The following is a 24919-nucleotide window of genomic DNA, read 5'->3' as shown; positions in this document are numbered from 1 at the left end:
TCGCTAGAAGCTGTATCCACACCTTGATCGCCCCACACATCTTTACAAAATATAGAATTGAGTCTGCTTATAACAAATTGCTTCATGGTGCAAAAACTTCACTATTGTGGAACTTTACTATAATTGTAAATAACTTGGGGGACCAATATTTGAGGCATAAAAATAATGCACAAGGCGATTTTTTTCCCCCAGAAACCCCAAAAGCATGTCGTTGTGGCCTACTTGAAGCTCTGTAACACCCACCCACCCAATGATCTAACACACTTCACCAGGCTCTCTCTTTGCTCTTTTATGCTTTATCTTGCACCTTGCTTTATTGAAGTTGAGGCCTCCACTAGCAAACGAATGTAGGCACCTGCACAGCCTCTCTATGCGCTCAGTGCTGTAAAGTTCGACGTGCAAGGTAATAACTTCAAAAATTGTGTTTAGTGTCCCTCTGTGCTTTGAACATACTCTGCTGCCAATTTTCTGACATGAAAGCTAGTAGGGCTTCCTTTTTGCTTCTAGGTGTGTGTCATATGGTCGCAACACCACTGTGCCATAGCTCATTCCTTTTATTCTGAACAGACCGACTCCAACAGCCAGGTCGTTGTAAGTAGGGAGCATTCCACAGGCTTTAAAAATGTTGATGTAGTGTTTTCTTCTTCTTTGATGATGAGCTATTCGCACTAAGCAAGAGTTCACTCTAGGGCCATTTATAGGTGGGTTTTAACCATAATAATGTTTAAATAAGAGCTCAAAACAACGGTGAGCAAGAGAGAGTACAGTTGAAAACAAGCATTTACAATGCAGCATTTGCACATCTATCATTCTACAACAAGCAATACAATTTAGTACACAAAATATACGCACCTAGCTAATCACTATTATTTTTAGAAAAACATTTACAGAACAAAAATTCTACTAGAAAGCAATTGACAAGGTTATAAATATGACAGTTACTGGACAGAGAATGACATTCATAAAATGCATATGACGATTGACATCAAAGCAAGAAATTAAGGACATTTTACTGTACATTTCAATTTCACAGCATTTCCATTACTTACAGGAATGAAAAAAAAAGATGTTTTATTGGCAACTGTCACAATTATCATTAACCTATAGGCTGCAAGAAATTATCTGGCTGCTTTGTTTGTTCTAAATGTATTCTTTTGTGAGAAACTTGAAATAAAACATCTGAACTCTATCAATTCTATTTAGATGTCATTGTGCATGTATTTTCAAAAGCACCGCACGCTTTGCAGCAGTACCAAAGCAGAAAACGCACATCATGCAGGAAATTCTGTGCTTGCTCAGACCACTGCATTTGCCCATTGATCAGGCTGTGTGACAGTGTTTTACACAAATCTCAGCCACACCACATGGTGCACATTATGCATGTTCCCAGGAGAGCACATCTAAGAAAGTGCATACTTATGTTATCGGATTTGCCCTTTAAGGTTAGAAGCAAAATGAATGGCAATGCAGGTCACAGATGTAGTCTGCCTTCATCAAAGTAGAGAAAAGCAATGTGCATCAAAAAGAAACAATGAATGTTTGCCATGAACCACACAATTTTTTAGCAGCTACAGTGTATTAATTAATTGTGGCCGCCCACACTAATTTACAGTCAATAAAACATCATGTGAGGAGACCATAATAAATTTGTCCTTACTGGAATAGTAAACTGCAAGAAAGCACACCTGAAACTGCCAAAACTTTTATGCTGATCCCATTTTCACAATGGTTAGAATATAACACCAAGAATTTCGTGCACATTGGCTACATATTGTAAAATTTAAGGGCACGTTGCACCAAAGAGCATTCTTGTTCACAGCTTGCAAAATAGTTTTGTTTTCATTAGATTAACATATATACAATTTTTTAATATCAGTGTGCCAGTTTGAACCTACCACACACATTGCATTTTTGGATTAATTACACTAGTGGATGTCCTGTTGCTGAAATTCATGTGAATTCCTGACAGACGCATCTCAAGCAGAATGTAGTTGTCATTCTTCACATGAAGTCAATAAGGAATGCCTACCTCGGCCTCAAGTAGAGAGTTCTTATGTATTATCTCCTATTCTGCTCAATTACTGAGATGAAATAAAGACACTAAGTTGGGCTAACGCATAAATCAGTGCTAAGCTTCATGCCTTTCTGTTCAGCCAGTTCTCTGCAATGCACATATGAAAATTTTAGAACACTGCAGATGAACACACAAGGCTTATTGAACAAGTTTTTCATATGTACAGTGTATGAAACAGATTTTCAGTGTTTTTAGAGGTCTATACAGTGTACAGTCAAAACTGAAACCAGAAATTAGTATATAATGCTTTCATTTTTTGTAATAGTATATCTTGCACAGTAGGACCACTTCTTATTTTTATATATAGGCATTAAAATCATGGGGCCCAATATACTCCCTTGAGGTACACCATTAATACCAGTAAACACAGTGTCGATCAAAGAAAAACTAGAAATACCAGAAGATTTCAGCACTGTGATAAATTTAAGGAAAGAACAGATAATTATCACTGCAGTTGCCATCAATCCTTTGCCAAGGTTAGTGAGAGGCCAAAAAGAACAATATTTCCCACTGAATTCAGAAAATCAATTAATCAGGTCTTTTTGTTTTGAAACTGACAAATTTGGCAGAGTGGTTAGCATATATGAAACACGATTCAATATAGTGCCCATTATTACGTCTCACAGGTCATCAGGTTATCATTAAACGACAAGTAATCCACTGGTATCATACGTGGCTACGTTAGAACCAGCAATGAAGTGGACTGTCAGGTAATTATATAGCAGTTCATGACAAACATGAAAAAACTGGGAAGTATAAAAATGCCAATCTACAGACACCATCATAAGAACAATTTTTTCTTGCTGACTATTTAATAATACAGACTGTTTTCACTGTTTCCACACAATTTGAACAGGCTCTCCATAAGTGTGTCCAACTGGTAGTTTCCAAGCTGATAATGTCTCAGTTGAAGTTAATAGCTTAGATTTAATTTACAAAACTTACTTAAAAGTGAATAGGTGGTTTTCAAAGTCACAACACCTTTTTTGAATACTATTTCACCAGGACCACCATTTTTGATCCAAAATAATGATCAGATAGAAGATCTTTTTCATCAAATTATTTGTTACATAATTTTAATGTGATTTCTTTTTGAAAAACAAACTTCACACTATTCCTGCAGTTACATTAGCTTAAGAGCAAACAGCAGGGGACCAGAATAAAGTAGTTTAATTTTTTTTTTAAAGACGTTTACTGTGTCAAACAAATGATTAACATGGCACTTCAATCCAAGGGGATATCTTCAGTAAAGTAATAAAATGCACAGTTCCATATGCAGTGTATCAGCAAAACCACCAACCAATTCATAAACATAACAGTTTACTGCCGTACACAGCACAAAAATAACCTCTATATGAACTTCTACTGGTGCTAGTAAAAACCGCCATAATTCCATTATTACAACGTCTTAACCCTTTCAGGGTCTATTTTTTTCACCACATGTGACCGATCAGTGTAGATTTTTTTTATTGCAGATTCCAATTCTTCTGATGGACCTATTTCGAAAAAGATTTACTGTAATTTTTCTAGGGTGACCATAAAGTGAGAAAAAAATATTTTGTGTTGGTATATATGTACTTTTTATTCATGAATAACAAAATAAAAAAGGGAAATAAACATATAAAAATTAAAAATTTGATGGATTGTTATAGTTCAAGGCTTAGAATATGTGCTAGAATAGCAGCTTGGGCTTGTTGGTTTTCCATCCTGCTGTTAACAGCGCAAAATGTAGACAAGAGACGAGACAAGAAGACACCGCAAGTGCTGACTTTCAACAACGTTTATTTTGAAAGAAACACAGCTTCTTATAACCATTGCCCACACGTGTCGCAGTCACATGATCGCCCATCATGTGAAACATGCACTTTTTCTTTTTTGCACTCAAGATAGTGGTTGCACATGCAAAAGCTCAAGTTCTTTTTTTGTCAGTAACAAGGACAGCGTGCTAACGCATTGCTCATGAAGTCTGGTAATCTCGACTGCCTCAATTATCTCCTGGACCAGCTGGTCATTGTGTTTCTTCAGCACTTCACAGCGTCTGAATTCTGCGGCGCAACCTTTTGAGGGGCAATCCCTGACATGGATGCCTAGATTCCTGTTAGCCTGCTCGACGCTAAATTTGTGTTCCTTTAGTCTTTCATTTGTGCATCTTGAAGTTTGCCCTATGTACCTTTTTCCACATTTCAAAGGTATTGAATACACCACGGCTTCTGTGCACTCCACAAAGCGATTCTGGTGATTTATCGTGCACCGTTGCTGGTTTATTGGCTCTTCAGAATTGACGCATCGGCAGAGGCTTTTTAGTTTTTTCAGGGCAGTAAACACTACATTAACTCCAGCTTTGCGCCCAATCTTTTTCAAGCGGTGAGATAAGTTGTGCACGTATGGCAGGGCTACGGTCCTTCGCTTTTCTTTCATTTTTTGCTTCTCGCCACCTGGCTCGCCAAGGACATGCTCGAGTTTTAGGTTCTTGCTCATCTTTTCTGCAACGGACACAAGAAGGTGCGACGGGTAACCAGCTGTTGAAAGTCAGCGCTTGTGGTGTCTCCTTGTCTCGGCTCTTGTCTACATTTTGCGCTGTTAAGAGCAGGTTAGAATATGTGCACATGAGAATATTTTGCAAGTCTGAAATATTCCTGCTCTTACACTAATATTTACGTCCATAGTGTAATCGAACTTCGTAGGTGACATGGTCTCAGCGCTCATCCTGTGTCATCCCTTGTCCATGTTTTTTGGCACTGTTTTAAATATTACTGCGTAGGTGAGCGCACTAAAGAAAACTGTGTGGTCGTGTGCCCGTCAAGAAAGCAAAAAGTGTGACAAACTTCCCCTAATCTTCATCTTATCGCCAACCAGAGGCAATTAGATATCGCAAGTCTGCCAAAAAAAAAAGAAAAGGAAACGCATGCACAGTGGCATAGATGCGCTGGTGCAAACTAGCTCTAAAACAAACCATGCAACGAAAACCGAGAGAGTGAGGTGCGAGAAAAAAATTCCCTGTATTCCCACATAGTGGCAGTACATGCCAGGAAAGAAAAAATTTGGAAATTGGCGTGCTTTTTAAGCGTACGGATAGCGCCGTAGATATATGGCATCGACCGTTTTGGACTTGTTCGCGGCGCCGTATATTTACGCCATTGACCCAGAAAGGGTCAATGGCCCAGAAACTGTACCCAGAAACCCAGAAATTGACCCAGAAACTGTACCTCTATAATAAAAATTCTCACCTGAACTTATGCAAATGCTTATTTTCCAAGACAGCATGAGACCTTCTTGTTGAAAACATGCAAGCGGAAAGCTAGTGAGAGTGGAGTGGACAAGCCCGTAAGTGTTTGTGGAAATGATTCAGCATGGAGAAGCTCGACTTGTCATAAAAAAGAACAGTTTGGGGACAGTTAGGCATGGCAAACTAGGCTTGCCAGAATGGTTAAGGGGCTAACCCTATCATTCACTGCTGCAATATTTGTGATGTTTTTGCTGTATAAACACAGCACAATTTTTTTAATCCATAAATTGGTTTCACTGTTAAATTTCAATGAAGTTTTAGTATTTCACATATGCAAGTATTTATTGAATAATTTGTAAATCCACCAGTGTATTACATTTTTACTTACCACATTGATGATGCTTGAGCTGCCACTTGGCGTACAACGCGTTTGTGGTCGGCCAAACACTGTGTCAAGCCTTGTACCACCTGCTGTCGATAGGGCAGCAACTTATTCTCCTCAATGGTGGAAAGCCGGAGCAAACATTCCAAAGCTGACCGGCGGACTTCCTGTGAACAGTGTGACACAGGGGCACTGTGTATCGTTCACTGCAACCATCGCAAGTCCTGTGCTAAACACTACAGTCGAACCCGACTATATCGAACCCGTTTACATCGAATTATTCCATATATCGAACAATTTCTGGACACGGTATAGTTACAATGAGTATATATAGCAAAAATTACGCATACATCGAACAAAACTAGTAGCGACTCCCTATATATCGAACGTCAAACGGCGAAAAGTGCCCCCGGAAGTTGGCTTTCCCTCGCGGTGAAGGGAAACCCGGCGGCGCGGCTCCATCCAACCGCTCTCCCTACGTGACTGCGCTACCTCGGAGCCGCCGACACCACCCTACAAAAAAATGATCCTGGCCCGTCCGCCCGCAGCGCTTGCTCCGACAGCCAATCAGAGGCTCTTGTGCCCTCGTCGTGCAAGGTGGCGAAAGTGCTAGTTGTCTCGCTGCTTATCTGATTCATTGTGTGCGCGTTCTCCCGCAGTGTTGGCGTGATGAGGCGGCAGAATTCGCCTTTCATCGTGAAGCTCGAAATAATAAACCGGGTCGAACGCGGTGACAAGTCGGATGTCCCCGCAGCGTGCAAGATTTCGAGGAGCACTCTCAGCACGATCTTGAAGAATAAGGGGGAGATTAGGGCTAAAGCGGCTGAACTCACGACCCGGTGCCTGTGGCGCCCAACGCGTACGCGCGGCCGTGTACGAGTGGTTCATCCGAAATTGCTTAAGCCGTACCGACTTCCGCGTGCTCGGTGATGACTGTAAATTCTGATTAATGCGATGAAGCCGTTGTCGTTGCCGAAGTTTGGAGCGAGGTGTCAGAATTTCCGGAAGCTGTTGACAAATCAACGGTGGACGAGTTTGTGAGCGCAAATGATGGTGTTGCGACCACAGGAGAGCCCGGAAACAAAGACTACATTGCCGGCATCGTGCCGAGCACAAGTGAAAATGGGCACAACGAGGAAAGCAACGACCGTCTTTGGCCCACATCCTCCGAAGCGATTGGTGCGCTCGCACTAGTCCGGTGCTTCTGCGCGAAGGCGGAATGTTGCGGCCTCAGCTGCTCCGACTCCTTAGACAACGTGGGGAAGTGCGTGCCTCGCACGCAGCGAAATTGCCCAAGCAGAAGAAAATGCAGGTCTATTTCGTGCGAAACGAAGCTAGTTTCATCAATAAAGTGATTTCATAAATGGTATGTGCTTTTATGGCATCCAATTATTTAGCAGGCTTATATCGAATTATGCTCTATATCGAACTGATAGGCGTTTTTTTGCGAGTTCGATATAGCCGGGTTCGACTGTAGTAACAAGATCTAATGCTGAACACTCCTCTCCTTGTCAGAATATTATCATTTCTTTATATTATGCCTGTTCCGAAGGATTTTCAGGACAACATACTGACATTATCCTACTCCTTGACAGTACTGGAGAGGGCATAGGCCCGTCCAAGGTTTGCTTGCTACTCTGACATTGTTTTGCAAGCCTCTTAAAGAAACATCCTAGACAAGTACAGTTTTGATTAATTTCTTGATGTTCTAAAATGAGTCTGCTATGTTGGCACGTGAAGCTCAGCAGAGCAAACGTGCAAGTGCAGTAAGCCAGAAGTGTTCTCACCATGGAAAAAGGTGGCTTTGCAAGCCGTAGAAGCTGCACCAAGACTGAGTCGAGGCAGGAAACCATCAGGCCTACATTTTCAGTAAGGCATGGGAGCACACATTCTCCTATTATCGATTCCTCTGCACTGCTCAAGGCAGTCACCAAGATTGGCAGGATCTGTGTATGTAAAATGCAATGAAAAGTATGCATGAAGTTAAAGCAACTGCTTGTGCAATGAAAGGTACACAGCTATGCTTATCGTCATATACACAGATTTGTATAGTTGTGTTTTTTCATTCAGGAGGAGTGTGATGCCTTTCAACGAATATGATGCCATAAAAATTTTTTAGAAGGACCTAAAATAACGGAGATATAAAGATTGCAATATTTGCTTTTGCCATTTCTCTTCAACACAGTATTTTCTCTCAGCTGGGGCAACACTGACAGCACTGCCCCGCTTATTGCATCTTTCTAACTTCTAATCACTGCATTTCTGCAGTGCACTTATGGTAACCTTTTAAAGTAGGTTCCTGACAAAGTTGCCCAAGAGTGACAAAAGAGTAATGCCATGGAAGGCGAGAATCGTTAACAACCACTGCTTCCCCATTTGCAAGAAGTTTGGAGGGGTGCGTATGCATGTGCTCAGGAGTAACTTAAGATCATGAACAAGTGCCAAATGGCTTACGTCTATCGGCTGTCGCGCACGTCTACGATGTCATAGATCAGTCATGATAAAGAGAGGCCTCCAAAATCACAAGAGGGAGCAGGCGATTATTCATGCGAAATAGTGGGCTCCCTGCTGCATGCATGCATTAGATCTGCATAATTTTTGGCTCAGTCTTCACTATAGGTCAGATTTAATCTTGGAGTAACTTCACACCATAGCTGATTAAAAAGAAGATTATGACAAAACAGCTGGACTGTACTGCACCAAAAGTTTACTGAAACAGCATTTTTGCATTTTGTGCAACCACACAATTCTACCGTAGTGTAGCTATGAATGGTTAGTGAGATTTCAGAATAGGATTTCACTATATTTTATTTTAAACCATCTTACAGCAGGTAAGCCAGGCATGTGAAGCCTTCCTAAGCTGTACGACACTTTGCACAAGCCCTTTTTTGCATGGGCTGCTCGACAATGTTCACTGCTGTAGCTCAGCGGCTATGGTGTTCTGCTGCTGAGGTCCCAGCTGTAGCAACTGCAACTCGATGAGAAATGCAAGAGCACTCACATGCTCAGGTTTAGGTGCCTATTAAAGTTGTACAAATTAATCGAGACCCCAGCACTAGTGTTGCTTTGAGATGTTAAACCCCATGAATCAATCACAAATAGGACACCAGAGAGACATGGTGTAAGTATTCGAAACACCGTGTGTCCCTGAACACTTGGAAAGAATAGTGCTCTTTTTGTGGATCTTGTTTTGCTTACCTCATCAATATATGTATTCACCACTGGCTTAGGAACATAGGCAAGCTGGCAGCAAAGGCCCATAAGGAAGTTCTCCTTCACAGCTGCCAATCACAAAAGGAGGCAAGATCTCACACTTGGCACTTGTTTTCCAGTCGCACCAAATCTCACAGATTCACGTGAAAACATCTGATTCATACCTTCACCTGTGGCACTGTTGAAACCTTCGATTAAGAAGTCTACAGTTTCCACAAAGAACCGCTGTGGATGCATTAGCATGATCGTGCAGTGCCCTTCTGTTGTCAAGACCTTGAAAAAAAAAATCCAGTTTTACCACATCGTTCTGACAGAAACAAGTGGGCCTCACCAGATATTACTTAAAGGGCAATCATGCTTAATCATCAATAGAAATTTAAACATAAACTTTGGTGTGTGAAGTCAACTTGCTGTTGCCAGACTGTTTCCAATTGCCAGTTGATATTTTTAACCAGCACTGATTTGCCACTTTTGCCATACTGCCTTTCTCAGGCACACATGCATATTCCATGTACACCTAAGAAAGTAATCATTATTAATACTGAAGATATTTCAATGAGGCTTGTAGTTTGTGTAGCTCAATTTTCTGTTTACAAATTTGCTCGTAAATTTGCTATAGCTCAAGTTTGTTAAATGGCATAAATGTATTTAAATACAGAAAACAAGCTCTTTGGCACAGGCTTGTAGTATCTTACTGTGTCTGGGAGAATTAATATTCACAATATGTTGCTGCTAGAAGGGCCAAAGAATGCAATTCAGTGCAAAAAAAAAATAATAATAACAAACTCATGTTACGTCTCTATAACAAGAAAATGTGTTTTAGACAAACTTCCTTTGTAAAGCCAACAATTACGTGTTTCTTTTCTTCAAATTCTTTAATGAAATCAAGTAGACTCAAATAGAATTCAGGAAATTACTTTCTGCACACATTTCAGCACCTCCATGCAAAATTAGGTTTACATTGCTTAAGATTAAAAACATTTTTGAGAACACACGAAATGAGAAGTCAACCCAAAACACCGAATGAAAAACTGTATTGTGTGTCTAGAAAGGCATTTATTGCAGCTGAAATGTGATGTCAATTCATGTGAAAATCACATTTAATGCTTGCCGATGAATGTGTAGACCAACATAGCTTTAGGTCTTCCCTGTCACTTTTGTTGTACCCTCAAATTCCTTGTGTGCTCAAATTTTCAGCACATTTTCTGCATGAAATTTCACATCCCCATGCAGCAGTTAGCATTGTTAGATATGGAGCTGGTTCCTGCGATTACTTCGAGTTCCCCAGACCACATCGGATTGCAGCACAGCTAATTGAGGAATGCAGAAGCAGGAAAGCGCATTCCAGAGAAGCGGCCGAGCAGACAAGTTTAAGGCAACGAGTTTACATGCCAACAAGTTCGTGCGCCGCCGGGATTAGCAGGTGGGCATCCGACAATGAGGCAGGTGCAGCCCTCCCCTTCTCTTTGTTCGAAGTGTATTGCCAGTCTGCGATGCAAGACCGCAGCAAGCCGCCAGGTGTGACACCACGACACGGGCGCCTACCATTGGCTGAAAGTGGCGTCATCGGAGTGGACTCTCCCATTGGTCAAACATGACGTGACTTGCAGTGCTCGAAGGGTTTATAAGAAGCCTTCCAGAGAGACCTGAGCAGTCTGGGACATGCCCTGATTCCCTGATTCACCTCTCTCGAACTTCTTGCCGCGGGCCGCAGCGTCCGAGTTGCTGCCGGCCCGTAATGTCAGTACGCCTGTTAATTGACGCTCACGTACCCTGTACATAATGTAGAATAAACCCTCCCAAGTTTTGGGTTTTCATCCGCGAAGTCCGTTCCTCCAAACCCCTACATCTGGTGGCAGCGGTGGGATCGCCTCCGAATGCATCAGCTGGTGGCAGCGCTACGTATCAACCTTCGTCGAGAAAGATCATAAGGAACCGGGAAGAACGAAGAAGAGAGAGCCTTCGTCGAAAGAGGTCCGAAGAAACTGGGAGTAGCGAAGAAGGAGCGAGCCTTCGACCCAGAGAGTCCGGAGGAACCGGGAACAGCGGACGAATGAACCGGATGGCAGGGTGCTGCAACCGTAAGTGAGCGCGTGGTTTTTTTCCTTATGATTCGCCAGACTCAAAGGTTGTGTGTTCAATTTTGATAGTTCTGGGAATCGGGAGTTTGTTGCATTGTGTGTTTGCACAAATTAATTAAGGAAAACAGTTTTAACCACCTGTCGGGGCAGCTGCCATGGATCTTAGAAGGTTGACGAGGTTAGACTTGTTGTTGGTGTGCGACGATTTGGGAGTTGAGGCGGACGAACGGATGGAGACGCCAGCTATCATAAAGGCGATTAACGATAGTGGCAATGATCACAAAAGCATTGAGCTTGCTTGGGAAGTGATACAGGAGCCACGGGAGCGAGAGCGTCGTGTACGTTTGCGAGCGCGTCGTGAACTTAGGAGTGAGCTTAAGCGTGAAGAACGCGAGAATGAACGGAAGCAGGAGCTTCAAGAACTTACTCTTAGGTGTCAGCGTCACGAACGTGAGAAGGCACGCGAACGTGAGAATCAACGTAAGCTTGAGCGAGAGGAAAAGTATGAGAGAGAGAAGGCAGCACTGATCAAAGAGATACAGTATTGTGATCAGTTATTGGCACAGAGACAACGGCTGTCTGAGAATTCTGTAGGAAGTACAGAGCAAGTGTCTAGCGGATTTTCGCCAGAAGCCGACGAAAAGAGTAGTGCCTGTGAGATTGACTGCCGATTAATAAGTGAAGGGAAAAGGCTAGCTGCTAACGATGCCTTAGTGGCAATAGAGGCCGTTAAAGGCCGCAAGGAGAGCGACGAGGTGCTGTGCCAACAGATGACTGTGGAGACAGCTAGGCCAGCTGCGAACAAATTGGCACAGTTACCGAGCGTGTGCGTCGCTGGTAATGTTAGCGAGGTTGCTAGCGAGGAAACGGGTACTGTTGACGCGACAGAAGCGAGCACCCATGTAGAGCCAGATGTGCGTACAGAAGTGAAGTGCGAGCTGGACGATGCAGTTGAGAGTAGTTCTCGGGATGGCGAGCTCCGTAGTCCACGAGAGAACAGCTGCATTGTCCAGGGATCGGTGCGGCTCTCCGCCAGTCTAGATAGCCTAGAGAGGGATGATTCAGTCGTTAATCATTCGGACTGTGCGCGTGAGACAGCGAGCGATACCGACGGGCTGTGTGCCGATTCACAGCGTGAGCTGGGCAATGTAGTAGAGGGCAGTTCGCAAGAGTGCGAGTTGTCTTACTCGAGTAAAGCCTACTGCATTGTGCCAGAGTCGGTTGAGCTGTCCGCCAGTCGAGGCAAAGTGAGAGTAGATTTAAATGTAAATCACTCAGACTGTGCGGGTAAGAGGCCGATCCGGGCCGACGAAATGTGTACCGGCCAGCACGAGGCACGAGAAGGCGACATGAAGGCTAGTGCAAAGAGAAAGCGCCTTAAGAAGAAGCGCGGTGAAAACCGAAAGTCGGTAATTAATGTAGCGCCGCCAAAGATGGCGAGAAACCCAAAAGGGCAGGGCGCGAGGAAGAAGGTGCGGTCGTCTAGGACGATGTTGACGCATCCAAAATGGTCGAGCCACCGGTCAAAGGGGGACCGCGAAGAATGTTCTGCACGGACGCGGACAAAGGGCACGAGGCAGTTAAGCTCCTCGTCGTTCCGTAGTTCTTTTCATAGCTCAGCGTGCAGTTCGAAGACACGCAAGGTGGCAGGACGAGACCAGGTGGGGAGTAGCGACGCGGTCAATCGAGTTCGTGTTGAAAGCGGGGCGCGGGGACGCAAATTGGCAGTAGACCGTAACGTCTTGGGGGAGCTGATAGTTAGTCAGCCCTTTTGTTGTCTCTCGGCAGCCAGAGTAGCTTTCAGACCACGTCCACCCCGGGTTAGACTCAAAGTATGAGTCAGACGTAAGCGTTTGCAAATGGAGGCCAAGAGCCCTTCCGTAGAAGTAAAACGTGTTAGTTTGTTTTATTTTTGGGCATCGGAAAGTTTTCGTGATTTGAGACTAGGATTTCTTTCAATGTGTAAGGTTTGAGCTTTGTTTGTGTTTTCGTTTGAGAAGCTCCGAGATTTGAAAGATGCGTTTTAAGTAAACATGTAGTCTCGCGAGATGCTCATTAATAAGTAGATAGGCTATTTTTTTGTGTGTATGTGTGTGAGTAACCTGAGGGTCAAGGTTATTGTTAAGAGGCCTATCGTAACGCGCGTGTGTGTTATTTAACCTTCTTTCTTTTTTAAGTGTTCTTGAATTTTGTAAGGTTAAGCGCGTAGTTTTCAGTGAGTGCATAAGTTGCACGGAGAAGCGTTCTTAGTTCCATTAGCGCGGGTCCTGTGTGGACGGAAGGAAGCAGACTTTATGACTGGGTTGCTAGTGTGTGTTGAAGGCAGCCGTATTCTGACTTCTTTAGTGAGCGTGCGTGGAAAGAGTTAGTAGAAGACGCATCATTTTAAGAGTTCTGCGGAGTGTGTAAGTCCCGCGAGTTTAATTGTTCGTTTACGTCACGTGTCCTGTAGGACCTTCAGGGAAAAAAACGTGAGTAAGCGTAAGTGAAAAGTTTGCCTACAATGCAAGTACGCGTTTTGTTTAGTGACCACAAGGCTAGTGCGCTTGTGATTACGTACTTGTGAGGTTGACCAGATTGTTCAGTGGCACCAATACGTGTGATAAGTACGCCACTGCGATAGATTGGAAACATGCTGTTCGTGTAGTTAGGCCACTTAAGTTATGTTCGGCTGTTTTCATTTGTTGTTTGCATCGTCAACGACCCTTTTGTTTTGCAACAACAATAGTACTCTGGTCTTGTCGGCATTCGGGGAGAAATGGATAGCGGTTTGGAAGGGTGGTTGGAACTGTTTTGTCGAAATTGGGGAAATAAAAGATCAGGGTTGATTTTGACTCAGTAATAGTCTGGCGAGTCAGGGGTGAAGAGCCTGCGCTTACGCGTGGTGCAGCGCTGTGCTGTTTTGTTTGTTTGACGTCTGTTCTCCAGGGCCAAGGATCCCGAAGTTCGTCAAACGAGGCTCGACCCCAGTACCCTGCAGCTTCTTTCAGCGTTCCTCATGGCCAGCGAATTGATTTCACCGGCCATTCAGAACAACCGGGGCGAGGACGAGCTGTTAGATATGGAGCTGGTTCCTGCGATTACTTCGAGTTCCCCAGACCACATCGGATTGCAGCACAGCTAATTGAGGAATGCAGAAGCAGGAAAGCGCATTCCAGAGAAGCGGCCGAGCAGACAAGTTTAAGGCAACGAGTTTACATGCCAACAAGTTCGTGCGCCGCCGGGATTAGCAGGTGGGCATCCGACAATGAGGCAGGTGCAGCCCTCCCCTTCTCTTTGTTCGAAGTGTATTGCCAGTCTGCGATGCAAGACCGCAGCAAGCCGCCAGGTGTGACACCACGACACGGGCGCCTACCATTGGCTGAAAGTGGCGTCATCGGAGTGGACTCTCCCATTGGTCAAACATGACGTGACTTGCAGTGCTCGAAGGGTTTATAAGAAGCCTTCCAGAGAGACCTGAGCAGTCTGGGACATGCCCTGATTCCCTGATTCACCTCTCTCGAACTTCTTGCCGCGGGCCGCAGCGTCCGAGTTGCTGCCGGCCCGTAATGTCAGTACGCCTGTTAATTGACGCTCACGTACCCTGTACATAATGTAGAATAAACCCTCCCAAGTTTTGGGTTTTCATCCGCGAAGTCCGTTCCTCCAAACCCCTACAGCATGTACTGAATGATGCATTGTGGTCTTCCAAATTTCATTTGGAGTTTACAATAATACAACACAAAATAGTAGTTATAATAATAATGATAATGTTTTATAATAAATAATAATTGGCAACATGACAGTGTACTATTAAAACAATGACAACAATATAGCTTTACAATAATATAACGCAAAAGAAAATCAAATGTAAGAGTCCTGTTTACTGACTGATGGCTGCAGAATTTGTCGAAAGCCTTTGGCAACATGTCTTCCCAGCAATCCATCTTTCAAAAGATCTTTCAGCTGAAAGAGAAAGGATCAGTACGATATGTTGATAATTGGTTACAAGTACTCTAGTATTGGACTGTATACACTGCACTGAATCACTTGAATGAGTTTCAAAGAATCTAGTAAAGGGGGCCCTTAAAGAGGCCCTTAAAGAGGCCTCGCTTTTAGAGGATGTCACCTCACAAATCTCCTGCTACATTAACTTTTCGAATCCTTGAAGTATAAGTGGAGTTAGAGGTAATCACACTGATGCACAGCTTTCCCTCTCTTTTTGTATCCACTAGCCTGCTGAAAGATACAAGGGGGGATGGCAAGGGGGCAAGGCCCTGCCCAAAAGTTGGGCATCTTGATGCGAGATGGGCGCTCCGATGCCTGGAGCTACCTCGCTTCCAGGGAGCAATCGGAGCACGTGGTTGTCAGAGCAGCTTGCTGGTGAAACTGCTCATCGCGGCACTCATGGCGGCCGCAGTATCCATGCTATCAAGCATGCCGGTGCGATCTACGAGACAACGAGCAGCAGACGCAGCTACACGCAACCGTCGTATGTAGACTGAAAGAACAAAGATTAAATACATTATGTTCTTTTTGAGATTGCAGACACATGTATTTTCATTTATTTAACTCAAAATCAGCAGTTATGGTATTACTGAGAATTTTCTCGCAATCACGAAATCTGCGAATACCTGATAGGCCTGCGACATAGCTGCTGACGACTTTGCAAACGTGAAAGCAAGCAATTTTTCAGTTTTTGACACAAGATTGTAAATTGCCTCCTGCATACCGGGCAATAATATTTGGCTCGCATGTTCACAGGAGCCTCATCTACAGATCGGCAACATTTAGAAGTGTTTAAGGGCCCCTTTAGGAAGTCTGCAAATTGACATATACATACATTAAATATATTAAGTAAAATCACCTTGCTTTCAGTATACAGGCTCTTTCTTAATAGTTGGAGCTTTTATGACACAGCAGCCACAGCTGACTCTAATGTTCTAATGCAGGATTTGTTTACAGGCTTTAGGAAAGTAACCCTTTACGTATATTTGGTGATATAGATACGAGATCACATTGTAGGTGTCCTCTCATGATGCAAACTTCATGATGTAAACTGCTCAACCCACCAAAGGGACTGTCTACCATTTTTCAAGGACTTCCTATTTTGTGGTGCAAAAGAAAGCCACCAATTTGAAGTGTCTAAATGTGCAGTGGTTTCTTTGGAAAGCAAGTAGAAATTTTTAAAACTAAATCTTTTATTATGCGTATTCTCTTTTGAAAAATGAGTATGTACGCCAACAACAGTGATTACTGGATGTTCAATCTCGAAGGCCATGCATCAATATACCATTCCATTCACCGTGACTGTGTTCGTTGACACAAGGCAGCACCGCTTTTCAACACATACTAGCTGGAAACAAGAAAGAAATTATTCTGCAAGGAAAAGTTAGCAATGCACATAAAATATAATAATTTCAGGCAATACAACATTGTATTCAAACAAAACAGCTCTCCCAGTACAGCTTTTTCGTTATGTGATGGTACACTGACTGGTTGCACCATTTCACCATCAAGCGCCATCACATGCCATTCTTGCACCACTTTCAGAGCCAAATTAAAAATATAATTCTTTGTTTACACAGTACAAGCATGTTTGTTTCCATTAATACAACACAGAATCTTCTCATTCCCGCCACAATCCAAAGACATGTTCCGGGTGGTAGACAGTCCCTTTAACAACTTTCACCTTTATGGTATTGCCTCTCAGATATTGCCTCTCAGATATTTCCTCTCAGATATTGCATCTCAGATATTGCATGTCGTCTTTCTGATAAAGCCTCTGTCTGTCGAGTAAATACCACATGATCTTTCCACAGGTTTAAATTAAGCAAATTCAGCTGTCCAATGTATGTGGTTTATACCTAGCATATGAGTTGTTCATTATGTAGATCACTAATCTTTTTAGTCCTGGCTATCTTCAAAGAATGAGAGTGCTATGGCTTGACAGCTCCCATTAAGTTTTCTTAACCTTTCACATACTGCTTGTTTTTTACATTACTGCTAAAAGAGCTGACATATTTCTGTCACAGTATTCCTTCGACTGTCCTCTCCCTATCCCCCTTTTTCTTTCCTAGCCTCAGTTCATCTCTATGAAAAAAGCTGAAGCTTTTAAACCCTTGGCATTGATTAAAATAGGATACGATGCAATCATGCATTCTGTGTGCTTGGTGACATCGCTTTTTCCACCAAGGTACTGATTTATGGAGAATGTAGCCTGAGGCATAGTGGCAGCAACAGCTCAGCTACTTCTAGTAGCTGCTAGCACTGGTGAATCCAGAGGGAGGCCTTGGGGGCACAATGCACTCCCTCTCCTTGCTCACCTTTGTTCCCTGTATGCTTTAATGGGGCCCCTATCGAGGCTACCCAGGATTCACCCTTGACTGACTACTGCACTGCAATGTGTTGCAACACATGCACGTACATCTTTGGCACTTAAACGTCAAGCCTCTGTAAATATCTACCCCTCTGTCAGTTCCAATTTGCTCAAATTGTCCATGTGGTTAACGTTTGAGGAGCACACACAAAGGAAAAGGCAACAGTAACTGCTAATGTATAGACATCTTGTTGCTTCCCACTTCAACGCATCCCACTATTATATTCACCCTCATGGTCACTTTGGCTGCATTTCATACACACTGGCTTGCTTTGACATGACTGCAACTTGAGCTGATATTGAAGGCAAACTATGTAATAGATGCTGTCTCTTTTTTGTGTGTGTCTGTGTTCTTTACAGAGTGCCATACTGAAACACTTTTCTTTCCAGTTTAGTTAGAACTGTTCAGTTCCGGTTTAACTCCAGAGAAAAAACATATGGTTCATAACAGTTTGAACCAGTTTAGGTTTATTTGCAATACCAAATAACAATACAAGAAAACGGCGTGAACTTATTTTGAAACAAAAATTCGACAGTGCCACTGAGCTACACAGAAAGACTGGAAAAAAGCATGCATGCTGTTCTTCAGGTTGCAAGCAGTTAAAAAAAATCACATAGTGGAAGCATACCTCAAAAACAAAATGCCACTGCTGTCTTACTTCAATTTAAATACGAATGTGATCAAAAGTAAGAGCCAAGCTAGGGAGTGCTTCTTCATTTGAGCAATTTTATATAGCTCTTCCACAACCGGAGATTTAGTTGTGCGTCACCAATTTGGAACACTCATAAAAGTATTACTAACATGCCTTCCTTAACAGCAACATGTTGAAAGCTGCAATAAATAGGCTGCCACTTTGAAAATCACGGCAAGCTTGCAGGCATTTATAAATCAGGTAGCACAGCTTATCCAGAAGTGCAGGCAACATTGCGGAAAAAATGGCCACTGTAAGGTAAAGTGAAAATTTTGTCATAAGTACTGGGAGTGAAATTGCTTTTTCGGGTTCCTTTATTACCATTTGTGTGCAGCTTCACCCATGTAACTGTAGGCGGACAGATTTCATATGCTTGAGTGAATTATTGAAAAAGATAAGCTGCTTGCCCGGTTAGTCACACCACAGAGACTATAGCTACATTCACATATATACTCTTAAAAAAGATTGCACCTCTTGGGGCTTATTTTGTCCCACAACAATAATAGTCATCTGCCTTGCTTGCGTTTCCTGTCTTGAAACTCTGTGCTCATTAGTTTACTGTCAAGAATGTTATATGTCACGCCGAAGATGTGCGTGCCATTCATGGCCTGTAAGTACCGGGCACACAGCATTAAAGAAAGGAAAGGTGCGCAAGGCAGATGACGATTATTGCTGTGGTACAAAATAGGCCCCAAAGGGTGCAAACTTTTTTAAGAGTGTACTGTAGAGTGTAGGGCCAGGTGCCTCGTCAGTTCTATGAGTACTAGCACTATGTGCACTCAAGGACCAATTTCTTGGACATAACTGCAGTCCCTGGAGAGTCCGAAATAGTGCAGTCTCCAACTGCAGAGTGGTAATTTATACTGGTGTGTTCTGTCACAACCACATCTCAACATTTGACTGTGTCGTACTCTCTGAGAACTGCAGTCAGGAGGCAAGTAAATGCTGCTCTCATTAGGAAGTGAACTCAGGAAGCAATCTTTTTGCTTGTAAATTGGCAAAAAAGAGTCATTAACAGAAACTTCCAGTGAAATTACAGAAAAAGCGAGAAATAGAAAAGGTTATGTCACTACAATTGTCTCTTCCTTTTCTTCTTTTTTTACAGTGCATGTATAGACAAACTGCTCCAGAGAAGGTGGCCAATCCGAAGCAAAAGCTATTGTTTCTTTCTTTTCAGTTTTGCTCTAAAGTGAAAGAAATCTTAACGTTCCGGCACAGCTCTGGTTCAAGCAAAAATAGCAGTGTTGTTCTTGGTTCAGTTCCAATTCAATACCGTGGTTCTTTTGTTTGCTACTTCTGAAGAGTGTGCATATTTATCTAGTGTAACTGTGGCAATAAGTTGCACGTACGTGTTTTCCCCTTCTGTTATAATGCCCTAATAGTATATTAGAGGCTTGATTGCGCAACATTTGGATGACACACACAAATGTTGCGCAATAGAGCCTCTAATATGCTATACCAACACGCCCAGTCCTCAACCTTGGCCCTAATAGTACTACAAAATTTTGTAAATAAATAAATAAATAAATAGATTGGAAACTTACCAACTTAGTATATGGAGCCAGGTCTGGGTACCCTCTCAATAGAAGTGCTTTGATCACCCAGAGCAGCAGTTCAGTCTTAGCTGCTGTCCATTCAGGCTTAAGGCATGGCCACAGGCAGCCCAGGATCTCCTCTAGGTCAGCACTTGGCAGCTTGTTCACATAGCCAGCTAAGCATTGAGCCGCATGCTGGCAGGTACCCTGGCAGTGGGCGTTGATCAGCAGCATCACAAGGTGCTGGTTGGCACTTAGTGCTTCTGGACGTGCATGGCACACAATGCACTCCAGCAACAGCAGCGAGCTGTTGGCCTGCAATTTGAACAGAATGTGCATACAAATGAAGGGGGCTGCAGATGGAAAACTCTGAGCCATGTCATTTGTCGAGTGCATTATCAACAACGCAGATCCAGGGTAAAGGATACGAAACTAAATGCACTGGACTTCAGTGCTACAAAACATACAATATTTCACTGAGCGATTTCACCCTAGGAAGGAACATCATTCACAGTATGGATTACATGACTAATGACTCAGTCCAACCTCATAATACTAACACCGTTGCATCCAACACAAAAATATGTTCGTTCTATCAGAGAATTCATCCTATCTGCATTCATTATACTATTGAACTTGAATTTAGTTGGTTGAATCAATAATGTGAAGTTGGCTTTTCATCAAGAAGTTTGAGAAGGAGGCACAAGGAGGTCAGCTGGTGCTAAACCATTTAAAAATATATGGGGTTTGTTAATCAGCATTTAGGCTTCAAATTTCTGGCATTTTTCTTAAATTGAAATTAGCACTTTTTTTTTCCAGTTCGTGTCACCACAATAATAATCGTCATCCACGAAGCCTGTCAAATGAAACCTTCAAGTTTTTTGTCTACCTCTAAATTCTCTTTTTTGTTTGCATAGTAATATTAAGCTGTCAAAAGATACAGCCAGTTCCATAATGAACCAAATTTTTCGCATTTCTGCATGTCAAACTTACACTACTATCGTAAACACTTACAAGCGATGTCTGTACACATGCTTCTTCAACAAGGGAAATGATATTTTTCATATCTCTGCAATGAGTAAAAAGGATTGTTAGCTTCAGTATCAGTTACTATAAAGACCTAAAAAGCATTTGAACCCACCTGTTGCTGCACATTTCGGAAAGTTTGTGCAACAGATGTGCAACCTCAGCAAAGGTTTCAGAACTCTCATTTTCATTTCCATGCTTCACTGTATGCATCCAGGCAACCACAATCTTCTTAAGCAGTGATGAGTGATGAAAACTCACTTTATACTTTTGTGCTTGGCAAGCGATTCCTGTTAGGCAATTTGCCAGCTGGTTCCGGTACCATATTTGAAACTCTGGCAGGATGAAAGTGAGAAAAACTCTGATCAGAAATAATGCGATCAAAATTTTCTGAAATAATAATGCTGCAGCCAGCTTCATACATAGAACAATGTCTAAAAAGTTTGCACATAATGCTGAAATGCTATAATAATACAGCGCAACAGCCGTTCATACAAAAGGTTGATGGGTGATTGGCTTTATTTTGCTATGTGTCCCAGATGTGAGCAAGCATTCAGATCTAACAATGCAATATATGTAGGTCACAATAAAACTGTTGACCATTTTCATATTAGTAATAAAGCTTTGTATGAGCTAAATTATATATTAAATATTCAGAGCTTGAGAAACTAAAGTAGCCTAGTAAAATTAGAAACAAAAGTCCTTCTTTTCCACTGCTACAGTACTACAGAAAGGCCTGCCCTTAAAAAAAAGAAACCTGCAGGATGAAATGTATAATCATCAAAATAGCTGTTTGAAGGAACTCGTATATAAAGGCTGGTATTGTGTTATGAAAATGAAATACGCATTCAACAGAGCAGAAAAACAACACTCGGCAGGTGGAAGCTATTGAAAAACCCAGCACTTCAAGGATTAAACAGACTGGTTTATGAAAAAACATTTTGAGTGAATTTAGTGCTATGACGAATTTCTGAAGTAGTAGGGTTAATTCACTATAAAAGTCATGGACATTCCCTTTTGGGCTGTGTCATTGCACTGAAACAGACAAGTCTATTACTGTCACTCCAAAACCAAAGGTGCAAGCCAATGCTTACAGCTTACTGTTTCACAGGGTAAGTGTATACAGAAGTGGGACAGCAAAAAGAACTTTTGGAGAAGAAAAATCTTGGTTTTGAAGAAAATATTTTGAATTTGGAGCAAGTAAACGACAAAAAAAGGAGGCATTTTTGGAGCTTAAAACATTATAACTGGAACAAGTAATCCGTAGCAGAACACACTAAATCTGGAGCAAGTCAATGAAGGAAGTAATTGCAATTTTTACTCTAGTCCTTACTTCTTATATTTCATCCTGCAGTCATAGATCCGACTTCAGAGTGCACAAAAGACTGTTGTGTTCTGATTTCTAGTATTTACCAGAAACAGTGGAATCCCTATAATTCTAGTTCCCACAGTTGAATATAACGGATAACTCAAATGGCATTTTGGGTTTGATCACCAGCACCAGACATTTAATTGAGAAAAACGTTTGGTATTCGAACACAGAAACGCGTAACATGATTACTTCAAGCAGAATTCCTGCTTCCGCCTGCCACTTATTGCAGAAATACAATACCTGAACACCAAATGAAATTCTGGTCGAACACTACGACACACACATTTGAGTCTCCTTATTTTTTTAGCACTATGCTTATAGGCTCTCCAGCACAGCTATGGCGTATGCTACAGAAATTTCTGTGTACTGCATATCAGTGGGGACCACGTGATGTCAGCTGCAGGCATTCTTCAAATGATTTGAACCATGCTTTGTATAAAAAATTGCAGCAGACCCTATCTCCTGATGACTGTAGGTGGTAATGCATTAGCACTGAATTAACATAGTGATACAACATACTGCCACCGTCGAAACAAGTTATACGTATGAGGTATGAGACACATGCTGCAGTGAGACTGCTCTATAGCACTTCCCTAAGCACACTCCACTCCACACCATCTAGCGCCGCCGCCACGAAGCCTGCGCATGGCCTCGGAAATGCATGGTGCGCCAGTGCATGCAAACGCTGAGAAATGCGTCATACGGTACCCAGATTCCTCTCTTACGCTTCTTTCTGGACATGCTCTGCCATCTAATGGCACTGCCGTGAAGTCTGCGCGTGGCCTCCGAGATGAGAAGCGTGTGCCACACCAGTGCTTGTGCGACACTGAGAATTGTTGCTTCGCTTGCCACATACTTAGTGGCACACACTCAGTGACTCAAGTTGGCGAGAGGTTCAATGAAGAGTGGCACATACCCAGTGCATTCATGGCATATAACTCGCTAAAGCATTGGCATGACAGGCATTCTTTGAAAAGTGGCACCTATCCATTGCATTTGTGTCACAGCCTGCTAATGCACTGGGTTGCTGACCTCGTGGAACTCTTGTGATGTGGGTTTGATTGCACTCAGCGTCGGAGAAATTTAAGGGATCTTTTTCATCCTTCTAGAGCAACACATTCCCAGTGGCACATGCCTAGTTACCCAAGTTGGTGTCACATACGTCCATTGAACAGAGGCACTTACGTAATGGCACATATCCACTGACCCAAGTCAGCATCAAAGAGGTTCACTGAAGACTAGCATGGACCAAGTGGCACATACCCAGCACTCCAAGCCAGCATCAAAGAGTTTCTTCGAACAGCAGCGCTTACCAAGTCCCGCATCTATGCTGACCCATGTCCCAGTGATCCAGTGACCCATGTGAAAGAGCTTAGTTGAATAGTGGCACGTGTGTACACACTGGCACATACTCAGTGAGACAAGTTAGTCCTATGGTTGGTTTTGAACCTTGTTACCTGGGCGCAGCCGCCCGATGTGCTAATCTTTTGACCATGGACTACCCATTGGCCCACGGAGGTGGGAAAACGGTTAGATACAAACAGACAAATGAACACAGATAGATAGCCCCCAGAAAGTGCAAGAAGTACTCAAAGAATGCTAACACATTAAAATTCTGTGTAACCCAGCGTGTTTCCAACGACAAGTAATGTTTACGTGAATTTACAACAATGCTGTTTTCCAATGTATGCGACCGACCCAGAGAACTTTGGAATTCGTGCCGCAGATGGTGGTGCACTTGCCACTGTACTGAATCCCCTTATTGTAATTGCTGACGCTAGCATTACATATTAACTGTGGCCAACATTCACGTTATGTTATTAATCCAGTTGGGTTTACAGAGCTAGTTCTTGCACGCATTTTAGGTCTCTATCAGCACAAACATATTCATGAACTTCGTTCCTTTCCGTTAGCATTTTCACATGAAATATCTTATTTTTGTGATATAATGACTTAGATGTCACCGCCACCACATTACCGAAAAATCTGGTGCAAGCGCATTTAATGCATGTTCTGACAACTTGCAGACTGCAGTGTAGCTTTGTATGAAAGGGACTCCCATTATTTAAACCCCTTTATGGTTCCCTTGGTCCTAGTGCCCAGAGCACCCAGTGAGAAAAGAGTATTTGACAAAAACAGTAACATTATTACAATGTGGGCACTTCAAGTGTCTTTAAACCGAATGTTCTTAGACTCAAATAGAACTCGTGCACTGCTACAGTGTTCCTCGTAAGCAACAAGCAGCCCATTCCAAGCTTTTGCATTTACATTTCACAACATGTACTCACACTGCTGTGTGTAAAGGAACTGCACAAGAATAAAATAACCATACTGAATGAGTAAGGTCAGGCGTCTCCCATTGCCGGCTGACCGAGCCAGCAAAGCATGTTTGGTCTAGTAGCCCCTGGTGGCAAGTATGATCGTGGGATAAGTCTGAAGATATGCAAATCATAAGCCCCCTACAAAACAAAAACACAGGTTCGTGGGAGTGTCAATACGACTGTGCATTATCGCACATAAATGCAGCGTAATGCAGGCTGGAATGGTGCAATGCTCTATGACTATGGCGACTTCCGATATCCTGAGAGTGATGTTAACAAAGCCCTGGCGCTTCCATAGCTTCCACTTTCCACTAAAGTGGCCTGAGCACGTACCCTTGGTGGTCACACTCAGTGTTTTGGAAGGAATTTTTAGTTTTGGCACAGGTGTACCAGCCCTATCAAATGTAGCAAGCTCCACAAATACTTCATGTAAATATTAAAAACCAACACAGCACTTCCCAATGTTGCCATTAGAGCATCTGCATAAGCTCTCACACTCAAATAACACCATGCATCAGTAAACAAAAGTAGCAACGGGCTGATCTATGTACAAAACAAAATTCTGCAAGTACAGCAGGTTGGAAAAGTTGGACTCCATTTATCTTGAAGAATATCAGTGCAAATATACTTACATGGATA

General features: G+C 42.7%; 1 protein-coding gene across 1 annotated transcript in view; it reads right to left on the bottom strand.

The window, feature by feature from the left end:
• Positions 1 to 24919, bottom strand: part of Mms19 (MMS19 nucleotide excision repair protein) — an 80531-nt gene that overhangs the window by 13719 nt on the left and 41893 nt on the right. Inside the window, exons 17-24 of the mRNA XM_065430564.1 lie at positions 20703 to 20922; positions 20576 to 20630; positions 19571 to 19876; positions 14847 to 14921; positions 9060 to 9168; positions 8881 to 8963; positions 7470 to 7628; positions 5689 to 5849 (exon numbers count right to left, since the gene is read on the bottom strand). Of these exons, the coding sequence (XP_065286636.1) occupies positions 5689 to 5849; positions 7470 to 7628; positions 8881 to 8963; positions 9060 to 9168; positions 14847 to 14921; positions 19571 to 19876; positions 20576 to 20630; positions 20703 to 20922 (1168 nt within the window). The remainder of the gene's footprint in view (positions 1 to 5688; positions 5850 to 7469; positions 7629 to 8880; positions 8964 to 9059; positions 9169 to 14846; positions 14922 to 19570; positions 19877 to 20575; positions 20631 to 20702; positions 20923 to 24919) is intronic.

The sequence above is a fragment of the Dermacentor albipictus genome, chromosome 1 (genome assembly GCF_038994185.2).
Source record: "Dermacentor albipictus isolate Rhodes 1998 colony chromosome 1, USDA_Dalb.pri_finalv2, whole genome shotgun sequence".
In the NCBI taxonomy this organism is placed as follows: domain Eukaryota; kingdom Metazoa; phylum Arthropoda; class Arachnida; order Ixodida; family Ixodidae; genus Dermacentor; species Dermacentor albipictus.
Note: the sequence above shows the minus strand (reverse complement) of the source record. Positions and strands in the feature narration are given on the sequence as shown.